The sequence below is a fragment of the Neofelis nebulosa genome, chromosome 1 (genome assembly GCF_028018385.1).
Source record: "Neofelis nebulosa isolate mNeoNeb1 chromosome 1, mNeoNeb1.pri, whole genome shotgun sequence".
Lineage (NCBI taxonomy): Eukaryota > Metazoa > Chordata > Mammalia > Carnivora > Felidae > Neofelis > Neofelis nebulosa.
In genome coordinates this window covers 239,613,712-239,634,563 of record NC_080782.1, presented here as the reverse complement: position 1 = coordinate 239,634,563, position 20,852 = coordinate 239,613,712, and the positions used below count along the sequence as shown (strand labels likewise).

Sequence of the window (20,852 nt, the reverse complement as noted above, 5' to 3'; positions counted from 1 at the left end):
GCACCTCGCATTCGCCATCGCAATTAGTAAGAAGACTCAACGAGGTAGGAGTTGTTCGGTCCACCTGAGCACAGGATTAACTGGACGAAATTCAAGTCAAGGCACCAAACGCATCCGTCTTGCCGAGCGCGGTCATCGCGACGGTGACCACGCACGCAGCGCGTGGCCCTGACAGTCCCAGGGTAGGCCGCCGGTTTGGGTGTGATTACGAAGGGCGCCCCTCTTCCCTCCCAGCAGTGGCTTGGCTCGGACAACAGGTTACATCATTGTCCCGGTAACAACTGAGCTCCTTGAGAGCTTCAGACACCATTAATTGTGCAGTGAGCCTTACCTACACTGCCTCCCCAGAGGAAGGAAGGCGCTTACTGTGTTCTCGGGATAGACACGAGCCGCACTGACGGCTGACCATACGCGGAACAAAACTGTTAAAATAACAGTAGCTTTTCTGTTATATTAAGAAAGCACAGGGGCGCCTGGGTGGCTCAGTCGGTTCAGCCTCAGACCCTTGATTTCAGCTCAGGTCATGATCCCACGGTTTGTGGGTTTGAGGCCCGCATCGGGCTCCGCACGGTCAGCGCTTAGGGTTCCCTCTCTCCCTCTCTCTCTCTCTCTCTCTCTCTCTCTCTCTCAGCCCCTCCCCCACTGGCTCATGTGTGCTCTCCCTCTTCTGAAAAATAAATAAACTTTGAAAAAAAAAAGCACAACATTTTTGGAAGGTTTCAGACTATCATCAAAAAATGGAAATGTCTTAGGGGACTTGGCATTACTTGAATTCTCTGGATGCTTCTCCGTGAGCTCAACTTGTAAGCATGTAACCTCATCAATTTGCCAGACATTTTCTATCACTTCACAATCTCACCAGTCCAATTTAAATAACATCTTGCTAAAAGTTTTGGCATCAAATTCTTCTAGGGCCACATCACCATGATAAAATATCTTGTTTTATTTATGACCACTTAGAAAATTTATTACGGTAAAAGCTGCAGAAATATTAAAAGTTCAGACATCCTCTGGTACAAATCCTTGTTATGGTAATAATTCAACTCTTCCCAAAGCAAAGAACTCCAGCCATTGATATCCTTTGGGAACATGCTGGATCTAATGACATAAACTTGTTGAGACATGGTCATCCAGAGCAAGAAAAGCCTTCGGAGGCAGAAAGCCAAGCATCAAAGCGGCTTGAGTTCTACAGCTTGATCCCATACCAAGCGCTAAATCTCTGCGCGTGTCTGTGGTGGGAAAACAACTAGATTCGGCACGCAGCGACTAGTCTGTTTTGCTATTAACCCATAATCCAGATGGCATATAATCAATATAACGAAAAAGCTGCCTCGTCCCAAAGAGACAAAATCTCAGATCTAAATCCACAGGGAGTAACATTGCTATCAACTTACATGAGTTTTAGTGTTGTTTTCTGACAAATTGAGATGTAATGAGAAGAAAGAACCTTTAGAAATGCTTACATGTTATCACTCACATTTAGAAATGCGAGTTTCTCTGAACTCGCTGATGGTTCAGAGAAAAAAGCAGAAGTATTGTGACATTTTAATGTGTGACAGAGGTCTCAATTCCATTTTTTTCTTTAAACAATTTCGAGAATATTGGTCTGCATACATTACTAAATTTGACAGAATAGAGTTCTTGAGGTAAGTTTGGAGGCATCGTTTTTAACTTCTAAATTTTCAGTTTTTATTTTACATAAAAGAGCAGAAGTCTCAGACAAGTTCAGCAACTGACCAGAGGTCAACTGTGTGTGGGGGGCACGGGGGGGGAGTGGGGGGCAGGCAGGGTCAGACCCGCCTCTGCCTCCCAGTTCCATGTTCCTGTCTAGACATAATTGAAAAGCATTAACACTGAAAATAAGAAAAGTTTCAAAACAACTGAAACCTGCCAAAACTAATCTAGTTCCATGGCACTATAATTTTTACCTTCAATCCTTGTTCGTATCTCCCGAAAGAGAATGACAGGAGAAGATTTATGACAAGCCTATCTGTCTCCTTGGAAATAGATCTGAAGCAATTTTGGCTTTGGGCTGACTTTCACAAAGTAAGGGAACAGACTAATCTTACGGTGACGCAGCACAGAACGGTTCCAAAACGAAAGCACTAGATTTCTACATTCTAAAAATAACACCTACAATGGAAACGGGTCTGTTATTTTCCGAGACAGATTGTGTAAGAAGTAGAAACCATTTTCTACCACAGCAAAACTGGGGAAAGAAAACACCCACATTGTAATACAGATTTTAGCAACTCTGACAGAACTTTGAGGAAGTTCTGATGTGAACCTAACAGGCCTACTAATAGATCACAGATGGAAACTAAGAGAGCAACCCCGATGTTACTATTGTGTGACCTTTGGCAAGTGACTTAACCTAAGTCAGTTTCCGTAAAGTGTGGACGGCCACGTGCCCACTTCATACATTGCTAGATAGGATTAAATAAGATAGAACTTAATAGTAAATGCTCATTCCCATTACTTATTGTCTGATAAATATTTTGTGACAAAGATGACTCAAGCAACAAGCGTTTTAGTGGTTAATGGGCAAAACTGTATAAAAATTGTGGTTTCTCTCAAAAATCAAAAGACTATACATTTTTTACTTTTAAGTAATCTCTACACCCAGCACCCAAGGTGGGGCTCAAACACACAACCCCAAGATTGAGGGCCGCATGCTCCACTGACTACTAAGCCAGCCAGGTGCCCCTCATGTGACTATATTTAATGCTTAGTGACATAGCTGGGTTGAAAAATGATCAGAAGAGACTTTAAGATGAAGCATTATGAAAATTAAGAAGACAACACATGAGGAAGAAAGAAGGAGCTCCTCAGAAAAATATAACAATTCTGTATGTTTATGCATCTAATAAAATATGCTCTAAGGGCGCCTGGGTGGCTCAGTCGGTCAAGCGTCCGACTTCGGCTCAGGTCATCATCTCACGGCTCGTGAGTTCAAGCCCTGCATCGGGCTCTGTACTGACAGCTCGTAGCCTGGAGCCTGCTTTGGATTCTGTGTCTCCCTGTTTCTCTGTCCCTCCCCCACTCTCGCTCTCTCTCTCTCAAAAATAAATAAACATTTAAAAAATTTTTTAAATATATGCTCAAAGTACATAGAGTAAAAAGAAACAGAAAAATTTCCAAGGCAGTGAAAATACTGGGTATGAGGCCATAATGACACATACCTGTTATTATACACTTGTCCAAACTCACAGGATGTACACAACCAAGAGTGAACCGTACTGTAAACTGTGGACTTGGGGTGATCACCATGTGTCCGTGTAGGTCCATCAATTGTAACAAACGTACCACTCTGTTGGGTGATGCTGATGACGGGGGAAGCTATATACCTGTGTGGGGCGCACACAGGGTATATGGGAAACCTCTGTACTGTCCCCTCAAGGTTGCTGGAAACCTAAATTGCCCTAAATAAATCAAGCCCTAATTTTAAAAAATAGGTAAAACTAAGGTGAAAAGGTGATCTACGCATCATCCTGGAAGATTTCCACCTCTCAATTTTTGTTAGTTCAAAAAAACTAGTTACATATAAAAAATCTAAACAACACAATTAAAAGACGGACTTAACACACTTATATGAAAGCCCAGATCCAATAATTAGAAAATATACAACGTGCTCAAGCACACACAAAACATTTCCAAAAAACCGATGATCCAGTAAGATGTAAAATACCAACAACGGCAAACAATCAAAACTCATTAGACTAACTAGTTACGTATTGGTAAACAACAACAACAAAACAAAACAAAAAAATCATAACTCCTCTGCAAAGGCTTAAAAATTTTAAACTTTACTTCGAACAACTTGTTGCTCAAAGAGGAAATTACAATGGAAATCAGCAACATTAGAAATATTTTGTATTGGGAGCTCAGTCAGTTAAGCGGCCGACTTCGGCCCAGGTCATGATCTCGCGATTCGTGAGTTCAAGCCCCGCGTCAGGCTCTGTGCTGATGGCTCAGAGCCTGGAGCCTGTTTCAGATTCTGTGTCTCCCTCTCTCTCTGACCCTTCCCCATTCATGCTCTGTCTCTCTCTGTCTCAAAAATAAATAAACATTAAAAAAATTAAAAAAAAAAAAAAAAAAGAAATATTTTGTATTGAAAGCATGGCATGCAGCCAGAACACCGTATCCGCACAATTTATAATTATAATTATAGCGCTGGGAGCCTGGGTGGCTCAGCTGGTTAAGTGTCCAATTCTTGATTTTGACTCAGGTCATGATCTCACAGGTTCATGGGATTGAGCTCACATGGGGCTCTGCAGCTGACAGCCAGAGCCTGCGTCGGATCTATCTCTCCTCTCTTTTTGCCCCTTCCCCCAGCTTGCGTATGTTGCACACACTCTCTCTCTAAAGAAATAAACTTAAAATAAAATAAAATTATGGCGTTGAAACTTGAACAGGTATGTTAGATGTACTGAAATTTAATTAGGTCAGTGTGTACCTTGATTGAGAGATATAAACAAAGAAGGAGGAAGGAGAGAATAATAAAACAGAAACTAATTAATGTTAAAACAAACAAAATGAAAAGTATAAACAGAGTGTGCATTAGTTCTTTGAAAACAGTAAAAAGACCAACTTCTGCCAAAATTAATAGAGAAAAAAACAAGAGAACAATATGAGGAATGAAAAGGATATAACTTAACTACACATTGAGCAGGATTTGAAAGATGAAAGAATGCCATAAATAACTTTATCCCAATAAACTTGAAAACTTGGATTAAATGGGTGAATTTCCAGAAAATTACAACTTAGCAAAGCTTACTTAAGAAGAAAAGAAGGCCCAAAGACTCTTAGGACTATTAAGGAATCAGTCATTTAAAATATCTTCCCACAGAGAAAATAATAGACCCCGAGCGGCTTTATAGATGAATTCTGACAAAGTTTCAAGAAACAGATTATTACAATTTTATAAAAGCACTTCTAAGGAACAGGGGGAAAAAAAAAAAAAAGGAGCATTTGGAAACTCATTTCATGAAATGGTATATTCTTATTACCAACACACAGCAAAGAGCAAGGGGACAAAGCAAAATCACAAGTCAGTGTCTCATAAGTACAGATGCAGAAATCCCCTGTATTAAAAACATCAGCGGGGCACCTGGGTGGTTCAGTCGGTTGGGCATCCGACTTCAGCTCAGTCATGATCTCACAGTTCGTGAGTTCGAGCCCCATGTCGGGCTCTGTGCTGACAGCTCAGAGCCTGGAGCCTGCTTTGGATTCTGTGTCTCCCTCTTCCTCTGTTCCTCTCTCACTCACACTGTCTCGCTCTATCTCTCAAAAAAGGAATAAATGTTAAAAAAAAAAAAAATTAAAAAACATTAGCAAACTGAAGCCAGCACTGTGTTAAAAACAGTAAGACAAAGCCTATCTAATCCTGCCATACAAAAATGGCTTAACATTCACTATATGAATGGCTCAAAGAAAAAGTACAGCCCGATGGCCTGAAAAGATGGAACATGCACACGTGTGCACGCACACACACACATCTGATAACATGCAATACCTACTGATAATTTTTAAAAAGCAACTAGACATAGGAAGGAATCTCCTTTTCCTGCTATCTCCACCAAATCTACAACAAACATCTTCCTTTATGGCAAAACACTGAAAACATTTCCTTTAGAAATCAGGACAAAGGCAAACCATGCCCATATCACAGCTTCTATTCAACATTGTACTGGAGGTTCTAGTAAGTCAAACAGGGCAAGAAAGAGAAATAAAAAGATGTAGGAGTTGAAAAGGGAAAGTAAAATTACCATTTTTGCAGAATTAACTGGTTGAAAAAGTAACAAAGTCTACACATAAGTTATCTGAATTAAAAAGAAAGTTTACCAAAGTGTCTGGAAATATGATCTATATGTAAAAGAAGGATAAATAACACCTTTAAGTACCAGCAACAATTAGAAAATATAATTTTTAAAAATATACTATTTATAATAGTATCAAAAAGGTCGGGCATCTAAGACTAAGCATAACAAAAGTTGAGCCTTAGGGAAAAAATGTAAACTTTATTAAAAGGGGCGTCTGAGTGGCTCAGTCGTTAAGCGTCCCACTTTGCCTCAGGTCATGATCTCGTGGTTTGGGAGTTCGAGGCCCACGTCGGGCTCCCTGTTGTCAGCATACTTCTGACAAGTCTGCTTCAGATCCTCTGTCCTTCCCTCTCTGCCCCACCCCCACCCCGCCGCTTGCACAGGCTCTCGCTCTCTCTCAAAAATAAACATTTAACAAAGACTTAACAAATGGAAGAATATATCACATTCATGCATCTGAATATCAATATGGAGAGATATCAGTTCTCCCCAAATTGATCTTCAGATTTAATATAATGTCAACCAAATTCTTCCCACAGGTTTTTTTTTTTTTTTTTTTTAAACAGGCAAGTTAATTCGAAATCTATATGAAGGAACACAAAAGCCCAAAACTGGACAAGAAATCTTTTAAGAATAAAGAAAGCCTTGACAAAGTTTACTACAATAAAGACAGCATGGGTACTGGTTATCAGGGCAGACGATCTAAACAATGGAATAAAAGAAAAATCCCATAAACAGATTACTGCATATAATGGGTATGTGCTTTATGACGGGTCCCTGGAGAAAGAATAAATGGTGCTGGGATGATGGTTACTATAGGGAAGAAAGGATGTTAAACTCTACCTTATACTAAACCAAAGAGAATTTCCAACTTGATTATAGAGACCTAAAAATAAAGAAAAAAAACATTCAACATTTCTTCTGTTTTCAGAAGAAAACAATATTGTATGGCTTTTAAGGAAACAAATGTTTCTCAAATAAGATCTAAAAAGCACGAACTGGGGCGCCTGAGTGGCTCAGTCAGTTGAGCATCCAACTATTGATTTCGGCTCAGGTCACGATCTCTTGGTTCGTGGGTTTGAGTCCCTGCGCCGGGCTCGGCACTGACAGTGCAGAACCTACCTGCGATTCTCTGTCTCCCTTTCTTTCTGCCTCTCTCTCTCTCTCTCTCTCTCTCTCGAAAATAAATAAACTCAAAAAAATTTTTTAATTAAAAAACAAAAAGCACTAACTATACAGAAAAGATTGCTAAATTCAACAACATTAAAATGAAGGAATTAAATCCATCAAAAGATACCATAAAGAAAGTGAACAGACAAGCCATAAACCGAGGGAAGGCATATGCCTAACACAGGGTTATTCTAACATATCAAGAAAGGGGAGAAATCAGTAAGAAAAAAGTAAACCGCCATAAAGAAAAATGCTCGTAAGACAAACAGACACATGACAGAAAACAAAAGCGAGCAATAAAAACATACGGGGTGTGGGGCGCCTGGGTGGCTCAGTTGGCTAAGCGCCCGACTTCGACCTAGGTCATGATCTCTCTGTTTCTGTGTGTGAGCCCTGTTTCAGGCTCTGTGCTGATGGCTCAGAGCCTGGAGCCTGCTTCAGATTCTGTGATTCCCTCTCTCTGCCCCTGTCTGCCCCCCTCTCAAAAATAAATAAAAATTAAAAAAAAAAAAAAACATACAGAGTGCTTGGGTGGCTCAGTTGGTTAAGCGTCCGACTTTGGCTCAGGTCGTGATCTCACGGTTCATGGGTTTGAGCCCCATGTCGGGCTCTGTGCCGACAGCTTAGAGCCTGGAGCCTGCTTCGGAGTCTCTCTGCCCCTCCCCCGCTCATGCTCTGTCTCTACCAAAACTAAGCATTAAAAAAACACACACACACAAAAAGATGTTCAACCTTAAAAAGTAGCCAGGGAACGTTGCTGCCAATCAAGGCCACAAGAGCATTCCATTTCTTAACTACAAAACTGGCAAAATTCAGACTCTGACAATATCAAATGTTGATGAGGATGTGGTGTGATGGGAACCATCGCTGAGAGGAGGGAGAATAAGCAGAAATATTTTGAAAAGCAATCTGGCATTATCACGTAAACTTAAAAACACGCATCCCCTCCCAAACCCAGCAATTTCGGTCCTGCACACGAATATAAAACGCAGAATTGTGTGGACTAGCGCGAACCCGGAAGGAGCCGTGTGTCCACTGACAGGAGAAGAGCTTCGTGAATCACAGAACGTCACCACGGACCGAAAGCGAAGACACTGCAGCTGTGTGCACACCTGACGAGTTCAGGCACACAGCTGGCAAAAGCTGGTCACAGATTATAGACAGCAGAATACCACTTCTGTACAGCTCAAACACAAAACGAAATACCACATGGCTTACGAACAAATAACTTGGGTGGCAAAAACTATTTCTAAGCAAAAATTAGTGAGAGTTCAGGACTCCGAGAGGAGCCTATGGTAATGTTTTGCTTTTTAAGTTGGATGGTGGGTTCACAGCTGTTCCTTCTAGAAATGTTATTCTGCAACATTAAATGTTAAATGAAAAGTTTATTACTTTCAGAGGCACTGCCTTTCTGATCAGTCATGAGAAGAATCTACCGAACTGAAATCAGCTGCAGCATAATCCCCATCCACTGTTACCAGTAACATCGTTTTTTTTTTTTTTTTTTTTTTTTGCCGGAGTGATGTCGAACGAATACACTTTCTACCTTTACATGGCATCCTTCAGATATGCTACAACAGACTGCAGTTTATTTTTTCTAGTCTTACGCCATGTCTAACATGAGACGGTTTCCAATTTTATACAAATGTTGCAGGCCACTCCTCAGAACGCTTTCTTGCTCATCAATGTCACCTGCAGAACATAGCGTCCCACGCTGAACAAAATACTCGAGTACGCTGAAATACACTGGGGTCTGCCACCTGCTCCACGCAATAGGCAGACGGGATATTGTGGGAAAAGTGGGAGCAAGGCAAGTGTGTGTGGGAGAGGAAGAAGGGGTCAGAGATTATTGGTTGGAAACTGGGACAAAAGGGGACAGAGGCAGATACTGCTGCAGGGAAACAGGGTGGTATGATACTGTGATATAAAATATATATTTGGCCTTCATCCCTGCCTGCATAATAAAAAAAAAATGAGAAAAACTCCGCATACTCTAAATAATCTGAGAGTCAGGGACAGCCTAACCCCCTCATAGGGATATATAGGGACGAGGGTCAAGGGTCAGGCTTTTAGACGACATTATGGAAGTGCTTAACATTTTCAACTTTGGTGTAGGGGCTAAGTAAGACTATCTTATTTCCTTGAATCTAAGAGTACGCTAATTGTTAAAAAAGAAAAAAATATATACCTGTGAGTTTATAATAGCTGGGGAGGGGGCACACTTACATCATTAAATAGATAGCAAGAGATCTGTTTCAGAATTACTAAAATAAGAAAAAAAAACGCTGCATCATCTACTAAAATTAACCCAAAATGAATCAATGATCTAAACATAAGACTTAGGGGCACCTGGGTGGCTCAGTCGGTTGAGCGTCCAACTTCAGCTTGGGTCATGATCTCATAGTCCGTGAGTTCGAGCCCCGCATCGGGCTCTGTGCTGAAAGCTCACAGCCCAGAGCCTGTTTCAGATTCTGTGTCTCCCTCTCTCTGCCCCCTCCCCGCTCATGCTCTGTCTCTGTCTCTCAAAAATGAATAAACATTAAAAAAAATTGTCTAAAATAAATAAATAAATAAATAAGCATAAGACTTAAAACCATAAAACTCTTAGAAAAAAACAAAGGGAAAAAGCTTCATAACATCAAGTTTGGCAATGATTTCTTGGATCTGACACCAAAAGCCCTGCCAACAAAAGAAAAAATAGATTAACTGGACTATATCAAAATTAAAAACTGTGTATCAAAGGACACAATCAATAGACTGAAAAGGCAAACCACACAATGGGAGAAAATACTTGCAAATCATATGTCTGATAAGGGATTAATATTAAGAATACATAAAGAACTCCTATAACACCACAACGAAAAAAAAGACAACCCAATTAAAATATGAACAAAGGACTTGAACTGGTATTTCTTTGAAGATATACAAATGGTCAAAAAGCACATTAAAAAATGTTCAACATCAAGTATGGAGGTTCCTCAAAAAATTAAAAATAGAACTAACCTATGACCCAGCAATTGCTCTAGTAGGTATTCATCCAAAGGATACAGGAGTGATGATTCAAAGGGGCACATGCACCCCAATGTTTACAGCAGTGCTTTCAACAGTAGTCAAAGTATGGAAAGAGCCCAAATGTCCACTGACTGATGAATGGATAAAGAAGATGTGGTGTTTATAGACAGATAGATACATACATACATATATACATACAATGGAATATTACCCGCCAATCAGAAAGAATGAAATCTTGCCATCTGCAAAAACATGGATGGAATTAGAGTGTATTATGCTAAGCAAAAGAAGTCAGAGAAAGACAAGTATATGATTTCACTCATATACTTGAGTATATCATTCAGAAAACAGATGAACATAAGGGAAGGGAAGCAAAAATAATGTAAAAACAGGGCGGGGGATAAACCATAAAAGACTCTTAAATACAGAGAAGACACCAAGGGTTCCTGGAGGGGTGTTGGGTGGGCAGATGGGCTAACAGGGTGATGGGCATTTAGCAGGGCACTTGTTGGGGTGAGCACTGGGTGTTATAGGTAAGTGATGAATCACTAAATTCTATTCCTGAAATCATTATTACACTGTATGTTAACTAACTTGGATTTAAATTTAAAAAAAATGTTCAACATCATTAATCATTAGGCAAATGAAAATCAAAACCACAGTGAGACACCACCTCACACCCAGGAGGATGGCTACTATCAAAAAATCAGAAAAGAACAAGTGTTGGCAAGGATGCGGAGAAAAGTGGAACTTTATGCTCAACAGTCCGCAAAGCAGGAAGGTAAGATGATGCAGCCACTGTGGAGAACTGAATGGTGGTTCCTCATGAAATTTAAAATAGAATTTCTATACAGTCCAGCAATCCCACTTCTGTGTATATATGCGAAGGACCTGAAAACAGAGACTCCAGCAGGAATTTGTAGACCCAGAGCAGCATTATTCACAACAGTCGAAAGGTGGAAGCAACGCAAATATCCATCAACGGACGAAGGGACAGACGCAATGTGGTATACACATACAACGGAATATTATTCAGCCTTTAAACAGAAGGCGACTCTGACATCGGCTACATGATGCGCCTTAAAAACATCGTGCTAACTTACAACAGGGCGAATACTGCAGGATTCCACTAATATGAGGTACTTGGAGCAGTCAAATTCATGGAGACAGAAAGCAGAAAGGGGGCCGGGGGCCGGGGGCCAGGGGCCCGGGTGGGAGAAGAAGCAGGGAGTTGTTTACTGGGGACAGAGTTTCGGTTTTGCAAGAGGAAGAGTGTTCTAGAGACGGATGGCAGGGATGGCAGCGAACAGTAAGAATGTGCTTCATACCGTTGACTGGCACACTGAAGCACGGTCAAGATGCTAACTTTTTTTTTTTTTTTTTAATTAGAGAGAGAGAGAGAGAGAGAGCGTGTGCATGCACACGCATCCAAGGGCAGAGGGAAGAGAGAGAAAGAGAAGGAGAGAATCTCAAACAGGCTCCCTGCCCAGCACGGAGCCCAACATGAGACTCGATTCCGCGATGCTGGAATCATGACCTGAGCCAAAATCAAGAGCTGGACGCTTCGCCAACTGAGCCACCCGGGCGCCCCAAGATGGTAACTTTTATGCTGTTCTTACTACAACGAAAAATAAACCGCATCTAACAACGTTTAACGGAGAACGAGGATCATGCCTCCAGAAGTGCGGGGCCACCTGCAGATAATTTTCCACTTACTGGGAACAACTGGAAAGGGGGCAGGCTCAAGGCGGGAAACAATAAGCACCGAGGAGAGCGACAGTACCCTTCAATTCCTTGGACGGCACGGGTCCCAAACGCCGCCTGAGCCAGAACGAGGTCTGTGGGGAAACTCCATCAGACAGTTGATTCACGTTCAGTTTACCATGGCTAAAAACCCGGGAGCTTTTCCCACGAACTGCCACCAAGTCTGTACTCCTTCTCTACGTGTGCTATCGATTCGAAGACCTATCGACAAGAAATTCCACATCAGCTTTGATGTTGTAGCTTGTCAAGGCAGTTGTGAATCTCAAATGATCACCTCTGGCCCTGCTTACCTCTGACAGCCGCATGGCCCCTGCAAATCTAATACGCACACTTCTCATTCCTCAACCACAAGGAATTCATTGGCCAGTGGCCATGCTCTGGTTCAGATAAAATACTCGTAGGTGTTAATAAGTCACTGATATATTATCCTTACTCTGCGAGTTCTCTCGGATACACCCCACGATGTTCCAAGAAAAAACAATCCTTTCCTAACATGTAGCAGAATAAGAAATGGAGCATAAAGATGCAACCCTGTCATTCTTCTTATGGGCTTTAATGCCATTTATTTACAAAGCCTTGGGCTTTAGGGAATTAACTCCTTGTCCTTAAGGCTAGAAGTGCCCTTAAAATGAAATCATCTAGCCACTTGGTATCTTAATTAGTGGCAAGAAGAGGCAAGCCCTTTGTGAAAGTCAAGGCATTCTCCCGTTTCTTGCCTTCTGGCACTCTTTCTGTTCTCTATACGACTTGCAAAATTATTTTAAATTCTTTCGAGACTGCGTCTGCAAGTCCCCTTAGCTCAATGCACATGTCTGCTTGTGTCTGAAACTTGAATTAATTCAAAGCAACTTACTGCTTCTTTCCTGTTTCGAAGTGTAGTTTTGGACTCAATATTGTTTTCTTGCAACTCTCTTGTTCAAAATGGCTCTTACAGAAGAACGCCATATTAAAATAAGAATTGTCGTTTGGGGACATTACACTATCCTCCAAGCAGTGGCTCTTTGCTCTTCTTTTTGGCCCTTCTTTGCTCTTCCGATTGTCCTATAAACAGGTAATAGTTTAAAAACCGACTTTCATAATTGTGGTGAATTTTAGCCCGAGATTTAGCTTTTTGCTTTAAGTACTGCTCTGAGAGGCTCCTGGCACTCTCTTGTGCTAACCCTTACCTCGGGGTTCAGATCCCCTGAGCAATCTAAGCTCAGCTCCTTTCCTGGTGATGCTGCTTCATCAGATACCTGCTGCTTTTCTCTCACGGGTCATGCCTAACCTCCCTATACGTTAAGTGCCAGCTCTATGCCAATTACCCCCACACCCCGCAGGGTCTATTTGATTCTGTATTTCAGAGTTGTGTCACTCATGGCCCCATGGACGCAGCCAAAAAAGAGCTGTCTTCCTTCCTCATATTTGGACCTCTTCCAGAATTCTCTGTTCATGGAGCCTCCGTCTTTGATTTCCTCTCTCGCCCCTGTTATCCAACTGGCTTCAAATCCTTCCAGTTAAGTCTCCAGTAGCTCCTGGAGTCTGCTTCTCCGAGCCCCCCAGGGCCAGGACCTTCGTTCTGGCTCTCACTATCACTTGACTACATATTTTCGGGGCTGAGCAAGGACACAAGTTCGAAGATGGAACCCAGGGAAGCTGTCTGCCAAAGGCTAATGAGGAAATGGGTTGGGGCAGAGCTGCCTGAGAGCCAGGAGGACTAGACTCAACTCCTGAGAGGAAGTGTGGCAGCAAGGCCCAGTGTAAACACTGCCAGTTAGGGGCACCTGGGTGGCTCAGTCGGTTGAGCGTCCGACTTCAGCTCGGGTCATGATCTCACAGTCTGTGAGTTCGAGCCCCGTGTCAGGCTCTGTGCTGACAGCTCAGAGCCCGGGGCCTGTTTCAGATCCTGTGTCTCCCTCTCTCTCTGACCCTCCCCCATTCGTGCTCTGTCTCTCTCTGTCTCAAAAATAAATAAACGTTAAAAAAAATTAAAAAACAAAAAAAAAAAACACCACCAGTTAAAACTACTCAAGTCACAAACAGTGGTCTAGCAAATGAGCTGGGATCAAAAAGTGTGTGTCGGCAAGAGGAATGCAGAAACTGGGAGCAAATTCTAGAAACAAAAACTTTCCAGTCTCTTTTTCTCGCTCCCCTTCCTCCTCCTCCCGTACTTACCACTGCCAGCACCTTGCCACGGTCTCAGACTTTTCCGAGACTCTACAGGCTTTTCCTTCTGGCTGGAATAACCTCGTCTTTAGTTTTGCCTTAGTTCCCCTGGGATGTGAAGGCCTTGAGGGCTAGAATGTTGTCTCACTCACTCCCGGCTGTTTCTCAGATGCTGAGGACAGTTCCTGGTACTTGATAAAAACTCAATAACTACTTCTGACTGAAGGACCTGTGAGCGTCCTTAGCGTTCTCGACAAATATATTAAACGAGATGGAAAAGGGCTGCCGAAAGCTGACGGGCAAACCGCCCCTTTTATGTATTTTTTCAAACCTGGCTCCTCCGGGACTTCCTGCACGAAGCCTCTCCCAGCGTCCCTAGCCAAGGTCCGGGGGCTCTCCCTCATGGGCCCCCGCTGGGCGTGTGGCTCTGCCCCAATATGTCTTGTGCCCTACCTCTCTACAAGATGGCCAGGGGCACAAGTTCCGAAGGAGGGATTTAGTCAGGTCTTCCCGGTCATTCCCAAACCCCAAAATGTGGAAATGTGGACCCGCGGACCCATGCTCCCCTTCCGTGGCTTATGCGTTTCCACGTTACTGGCTGGGTCTAACTTCTCCAAAGGTTAATGGAAAGACAGCTAATTGATCGCCAATATCTCAATTCTGTCATCTTAATAACCGAGACAGATTATGATGAAGGCCCGGTCAGACTGGTTATCCAGAAACTCCTCCGTTATTCTGCAGCTGACAATAACGGTGAGATGAAATCAAGTCCAAAAACCAGAAATGACCAAATCACGTTAGAAAAAGAGTCACAAATAAAGGTGGGTTTGGAGCCTTTTCTCATTCCATTCATTCCTTCTAGTGCTTCTCAGGAGCTAGGCAAGATTCTAAGTGCCAAGGATCCAAAGATGACTGTAATTTGACACCTGCACTCAGGGAGGCACAGTCTCAGGGAGAAACCAGTGACTGACGGGGTATTTATAATCAAAGCTCTCAGAGAAGGAAAAGAAGATATTTCGCAAAGTATGTGTGGACAGTTCACTGCACAACATCGACAGTTACACTTACGGCTAACTCATTACAGAGATCTCTCATTGTCCTCCTACTTCACCGATTTTCTTAATCTTTAAACTCATGCTTCGAATCCAACTATTGAAATCGAAACCTTTTCAGACCTACGGTGCAGGGCACGATGGGAAAAATGGGCAACGCGGTTCGGTTTTGACAAAACAAAGGAACAAACAGAGGCATAAATGAAAGACGAAAGGAAGAGCGACGGCTTTTCTGAAGCGAGACAGGTCGGAAGGCCTGTTGTACGGTAATCTTGTTTCCTCCTCCAGAAAACAGGGACCAGGCACTTTCCACAAGGGATGGTTGTGAAGGCAAGATAGGCTCTCAGCCGATAAGAGAGAGCTTGTCAACACTGTGGTCCTAGTGGCTGGCAAAAATAAAAAAATAAAACGAAAACTAAAAATAAAGTGGAAGGACTCTGGTACTGAGAGGGTGACAGTCCTGAGGAGTCCACGCTATGCATGTCAGGAAAGCCACCCCCCCCACCCCCCTAAGGACACGACATAGCACTGTGCTCCCCTACCTGCCCCGTCTGATAATGTCTGGCAAACTGGCTAACCACTCGGTGGTCATTTGCGAAGTACTCCATCAGAATAGAAGGAACTTCAGCGAAGTCAGTGGGGCACCTGGTCCCTAAAATGGGGGGAAAAGAAAAAAAAAAAGTTGGCATGAATCAAATCAACATATTTATCTTTCTTTTTATGTACTCTTAAAACTTTTATGTGTACTTCTGATGAAGGTATGATAAGATTTAATTCATTAAATCAACATTTTACTTCTATAAAATTATTGTACATATTTGCAGAAAAGTTTATTATAATCCCATATATTTTCCTATATATCAAAAGTAAAACAAAATATTTGCACAGCTGGATAAAACACCTTGTAAAGCCATGGCTCACACCCTCTACAAACAAATCTGTCTTCAGCTCTGCTTGGCGATATAGGAGACACAAATTAAAACATTCTTACAATTAACGTACCATTTGTATTTAATTTGCTGAATTCCACCACCAAATGCTTTTATCCTTCACTTATTTGTTTGTTGGCTGGTTCTATTCCCTATGCTGTAATTTTCATCTCCATGATTTATTTTCTAAAATTTTTTTTCATATTTTTTTATTTTTATTTTTTTTTATTTTTGGGACAGAGAGAGACAGAGCATGAACGGGGGAGGGGCAGAGAGAGAGGGAGACACAGAATCGGAAACAGGCTCCAGGCTCCGAGCCATCGGCCCAGAGCCTGACGCGGGGCTCGAACTCACGGACCGCGAGATCGTGACCCGAGCCGAAGTCGGACGCTTAACCGACTGCGCCACCCAGGCGCCCCTCATGTTTATTTTTGACAGAGAGAGAGAGAGAGAGAGAGAGAGCGAGCATGAGTGGGGGAGGGGCAGAGAGAGAGGGGGACACAGAATCCGAAGCAGGCTCCAGGCCCCGAGCTCTCAGCACAGCGCCCGACGTGGGGCTCGAACTCACGGACCGCGAGGTCACGACCTGAGCCGAAGTCGGACGCTCAACCGACTGAGCCACCCAGGCGCCCCAATGATTTATTTATTTTCTAACTGGAAGCTCATACCTCTAATCGTTTCTCCTATTTCGCCCATCCCCCCACGCCTTCCCCTCTGGCAGCCACCAGTTTGTTCTCTATGTTGAAAAGTCTATTTGTTTTGGGGCGCCTGCGTGGCTCAGTCGGCTGAGCGTCCGACTTCGGCTCAGGTCATGATCTCACGATGAGTGGGTTCGAGCCCCGCCTCGGGCTCTGTGCGGACAGCCCGGAGCCTGGAGCCTGCTTCGGAGTCTGTGTCTCCTTCTCTCTCTGGCCCTCCCCTGTTCACGCTTTGTCTCTGTTTCTCAAAAACAAATAAAGGTAAACAAATTGAAAAAGAAAAGTCTATTTGTTTTTTAGATTCCACATGTAAGTGAAATCATCTGGCATCTGTCTTTCTGTGTCTGACTTATTTCACTTAGCACAACACTCTCTAGTTCCAACCATGTTGTTGCAAATGGCGAGTTCTCTTTCTTCATGTCTCAGTAATACTTCATTGTACACATATGTATATATATACCACTTCTTCTTTATCTATATGCTTCATTTGTTTTAGAAGTATTTTTTTAAACCACTGTTTGCTCCTTGTAACAAAGTCAATCCTCAGTGAGAAAAGCAATGTTTTAAACTTAAAATTACTTAAAGCAACAAATCCCGTAAGAACTTTTTGGTGACATTTTATGATGCTGTCCAGCTCATCTATAGTCTTTTCAAATATCTTCTCCTTCCCCCAAATACTGTATTTACAAAGTCAGTTAATAAACACTGAATGGCAGCAATTTAGTAGGTGACCTATAGCTGACCATATAGGATAGTGAGCTTATTAGAGATGAGACAACAGAGAGAAAAGTCTACACAGCATATCATCAAATATGGCCACATTACCAACATGAAAGGCTGTCATTTTATATAGGGGGAAAGCATAAGAAAAATGAAAAGTACCTTATCATACTTTTTAAACAGGCTTTAATGTGTTTTCTAACTGATTTTGGAGACAAAGAGGCAACATTCTTTCACTTACTCACTAACTCTGTGCTAGGTACTGAAGACACATGTATTTATTCACACACACACACACACACACACACAGCCAAAAACTTAAATTCCAGGGGCGCCTGGATGGCTCCGTCAGTTGAGGGTCCAACTCTTGATTTCAGCTCAGGTCATGATCCCAGGGTTATGGGATCGAGCCCCAAGTCAGGCTCCGTGCTGAGCGTGAGCCTGCTTAAGAGTCTCTCTCACTCCCTCCTCTGCCCTCTCCCCGACCACCCATACTCTCTCTCAAAAAAAAAAGAGTGTCCAAAAACTTCAATTCCATATAGAACATGATAAAATGAAAAAGGTGCAAACTCAGAAGACACTGGCATAATCCTCAGTCAGAACTGTTAGCAAGGGAGGAGAAAAATGTACGATGATCAGGTTGTGTAACAGCTGGAAGGGCCAGGTGAGGCAGCCTGCAGTAAATGACCAGCGGACAACATTAAACGACCGGATTTTCTGAATGAGGAGCCTTTTTCCCCCCAATCTAAATAAACGACATGCTTTTTTAAAGGATCGTTGTTGAACAGAAGTCCCCCCTTCGTGGCTCACCAGTGACATGCTGGTAACGAGTACGTCCCAGCATAGAATGCATGGCATGTCCCATTTCATGGAAAAGATTTTCCATCATTCCAGGAGTTAATAAAGTTGGTAAATTCCTTGAGGGATGGGGAAGATTCAGCATAAGAACTACGACTGGGAGCTGGTAGTCTCCGTCTTCCTTTAATCTGCCTCCACGGATTGTAAAATGGCAGTCCTTAACGAGATAGAAAACATAATTAGACGAGAAAGTATTAGGTAATCTGAATATAAAATCACACCAAGGTGTGTGAGTTCCAATTTTAACTTAATTCTGTTCTCTTTATTTAGTTACAGACACTTTCCCGAATGCTTATTTTGCTAAAATTTTAAGTTTTCTAAAACACCAGTAATACCCTGAGCTTGTGTCGATTACTTCATTCATTTGCTCCAAACAGATCTATCGAGGCGACACTATACCAGATGTTGGAGACACAGTCATCAGAGAGTTTAGATCCACACCCTCAACTGTCCACGGGCAGGTGGGAAGGGACGGACATTGAGCTACTACTTGGGGTGGGTGGTGCCATTAATGTTTACTGAGCTCCCTCCACGCACGTCAGGCGGTGAACTAGGAGACACTTCTCACACCTGTTGTCTGTGTCACTCAGAAGTGATGAACTCTAAACTGTCACAAAGCAAGGAATTTGGAGTAACTTCCTCTAACGGGCTGAGAGTCACAGGCACTGTGTCACTTATTCTTCACAATAACCCCATGAGGCAGGCATCTCATTTTTCAGAGGAGGAAAAGGAAAGCGAAGTCACGTGCCCAAGGACACACAGCCAGGACTGCTGGGATCTGAATCTGTGTCACCTGGACTCTGGCCCCACCTTTGACACCTACATCAGATTTGCCTCCGTGAGCTTCTCTCCCCCGTCAAATCCCAGAGCAGCCACCCCCCCCATTTCATATGCGCATAGCTATTCAAATGCACTAGAAAGTGTGAACCGCTATTCAAATATAGGGCACCTCGATCTCTGTTATAACTTAAAACCTCAACTCTTGACATTTCCCATCAAATTACCCGAAACTGCTGAGGCTAATTAACCGGCAAACCTGGAATGTGGCAAAAGGAAATGAACCTCACGTTTTCTTTACAAGGCGTGAACTGGTGGCTGATAAGGTTTCCATGTGGGCATATCTTCTATAATTCTAAACTAAGACCCTTGTCAAGTATGAAAAGTAGAAAAGAGCGAAGGCTCTAGTCAGGATGTCTGGGTTCAGGGGTGCCTGGGTCGCTCAGTCAGTTAAGCATCTGACTTTGGCTCAGGTCATGATCTCACAGTTTGTGAGTCTGAGCCCCTCGTCGGGCTCTGGGCTGATAGCTCAGAGCCTGGAGCCTGCCTCGGATTCTGTGTCTCCCCCCCCCCCCCCCATCCACCCCTCCCCCACCCATGCTCTGAGACTATCTCTCAAAAATAAAATAAACATTAAAAAAAAAAGAAAGAAAAGAATGCCTAGGTTCAAGTCCTAGCACTTCTAGCTGTGTGGCGCTAGCAAGTAACTTAACCTCTCTGGCCTGTTTCCTCATAATGTCGGAGCTTAGTTCAAAAGGTTGAGATGAACATTCAAAGACACCATGGCTGGGATACAGAAGGGCTCGTAAAACATCCGCTGTCGTTATAACCGTAACCCAGATAAAAATGGCAGACACAGGCGTATGTAACTATTTCCATAACCTTTATTACCTTTAAATTCCTCCTTAATTTCAAATTTATATACTCAGTAGCGGGGCGCCTGGGTGGCTCAGTCGGTTAAGCGTCCGACTTCAGCTCAGGTCACGATCTCACGGTCCGTGAGTTCGAGCCCCGCGTCGGGCTCTGGGCTGATGGCTCAGGGCCTGGAGCCCGCTTCCGATTCTGTGTCTCCCTCTCTCTCTGCCCCTCCCCCGTTCATGCTTTGTCTCTCTCTGTCTCAAAAATAAATAAAAACATTAAAAAAAAATTTTTTATATACTCAGTAGCTACCGTTAATGTCTTCTAAATGCTAGGGAAGTACCACACTGAAATGTGTTCTAAATGTTAGGGAAGGAGAAAGGTGAGATGCGGAGCACACAGTGACACGCAAGAACTGTCAGTCCCTTCCAGAGAAATGGGTTTATAAAAAAAAGCATCACCTGATGTGGCTTGCCCGCTCGCTGAAAAAAATCACAGTAAATGTACCCCAACAATCCTTCGGATTCATGAACCACAGCCTGGAAAAAAAGTACATTTAGGGGTGAATCAGAAATTAACAGTGGAAAAACATCCCTAATAAGAATCCATATATAAAACCCCCATCGCTGTGACCACGTCCACTCGATTAGATTGTACATCCCGCATCATCTCAAACTAGATTCCGTTTTCTCCTCCTCTCTCAGAGGATTTTGATCTGGGGATTCTGTCAGGAAAGGACACCTCCTTGTTCGAGCCCTTCATCCAGACCGCCAGCGCCCTACGCCACAGCCACCAAACCCCGCTCTTCAGACTGTCCACAACCTCCCCATACACTTGGGGGTAAGCTCTGGCTGGACAGCGTTAGACCTCCATCTCACGATGCACATTTATGCCCCCAAATGTTAACCCCTGAACCCAGACACGACAAAAGCTGGCTCCTGGCTTCAGCTGAAGACCAGTAATGTCATTTATGCCCCTCCCTCAAACTGGGCCTATAAAAGACGCACGGCCTGTGGAGAACTCGACGGCTGGCCCCCAGCTCGCCTC

General features: G+C 43.1%; 1 protein-coding gene across 4 annotated transcripts in view; it reads right to left on the bottom strand.

Moving 5' to 3' along the window:
- Window positions 1–20,852, bottom strand: part of MIPEP (mitochondrial intermediate peptidase) — a 163,805-nt gene that overhangs the window by 85,066 nt on the left and 57,887 nt on the right. For all 4 annotated transcript variants that reach the window (XR_009250138.1, XM_058689855.1, XM_058689869.1 and 1 more), the window contains exons 12-14: window positions 20,267–20,344; window positions 18,123–18,327; window positions 15,508–15,617 (exon numbers count right to left, since the gene is read on the bottom strand). Coding sequence is in view for 3 of the 4 variants with exons in the window: in XM_058689855.1 (XP_058545838.1) it covers window positions 15,508–15,617; window positions 18,123–18,327; window positions 20,267–20,344 (393 nt within the window). In the remaining variant the exon portion in view is untranslated. The remainder of the gene's footprint in view (window positions 1–15,507; window positions 15,618–18,122; window positions 18,328–20,266; window positions 20,345–20,852) is intronic.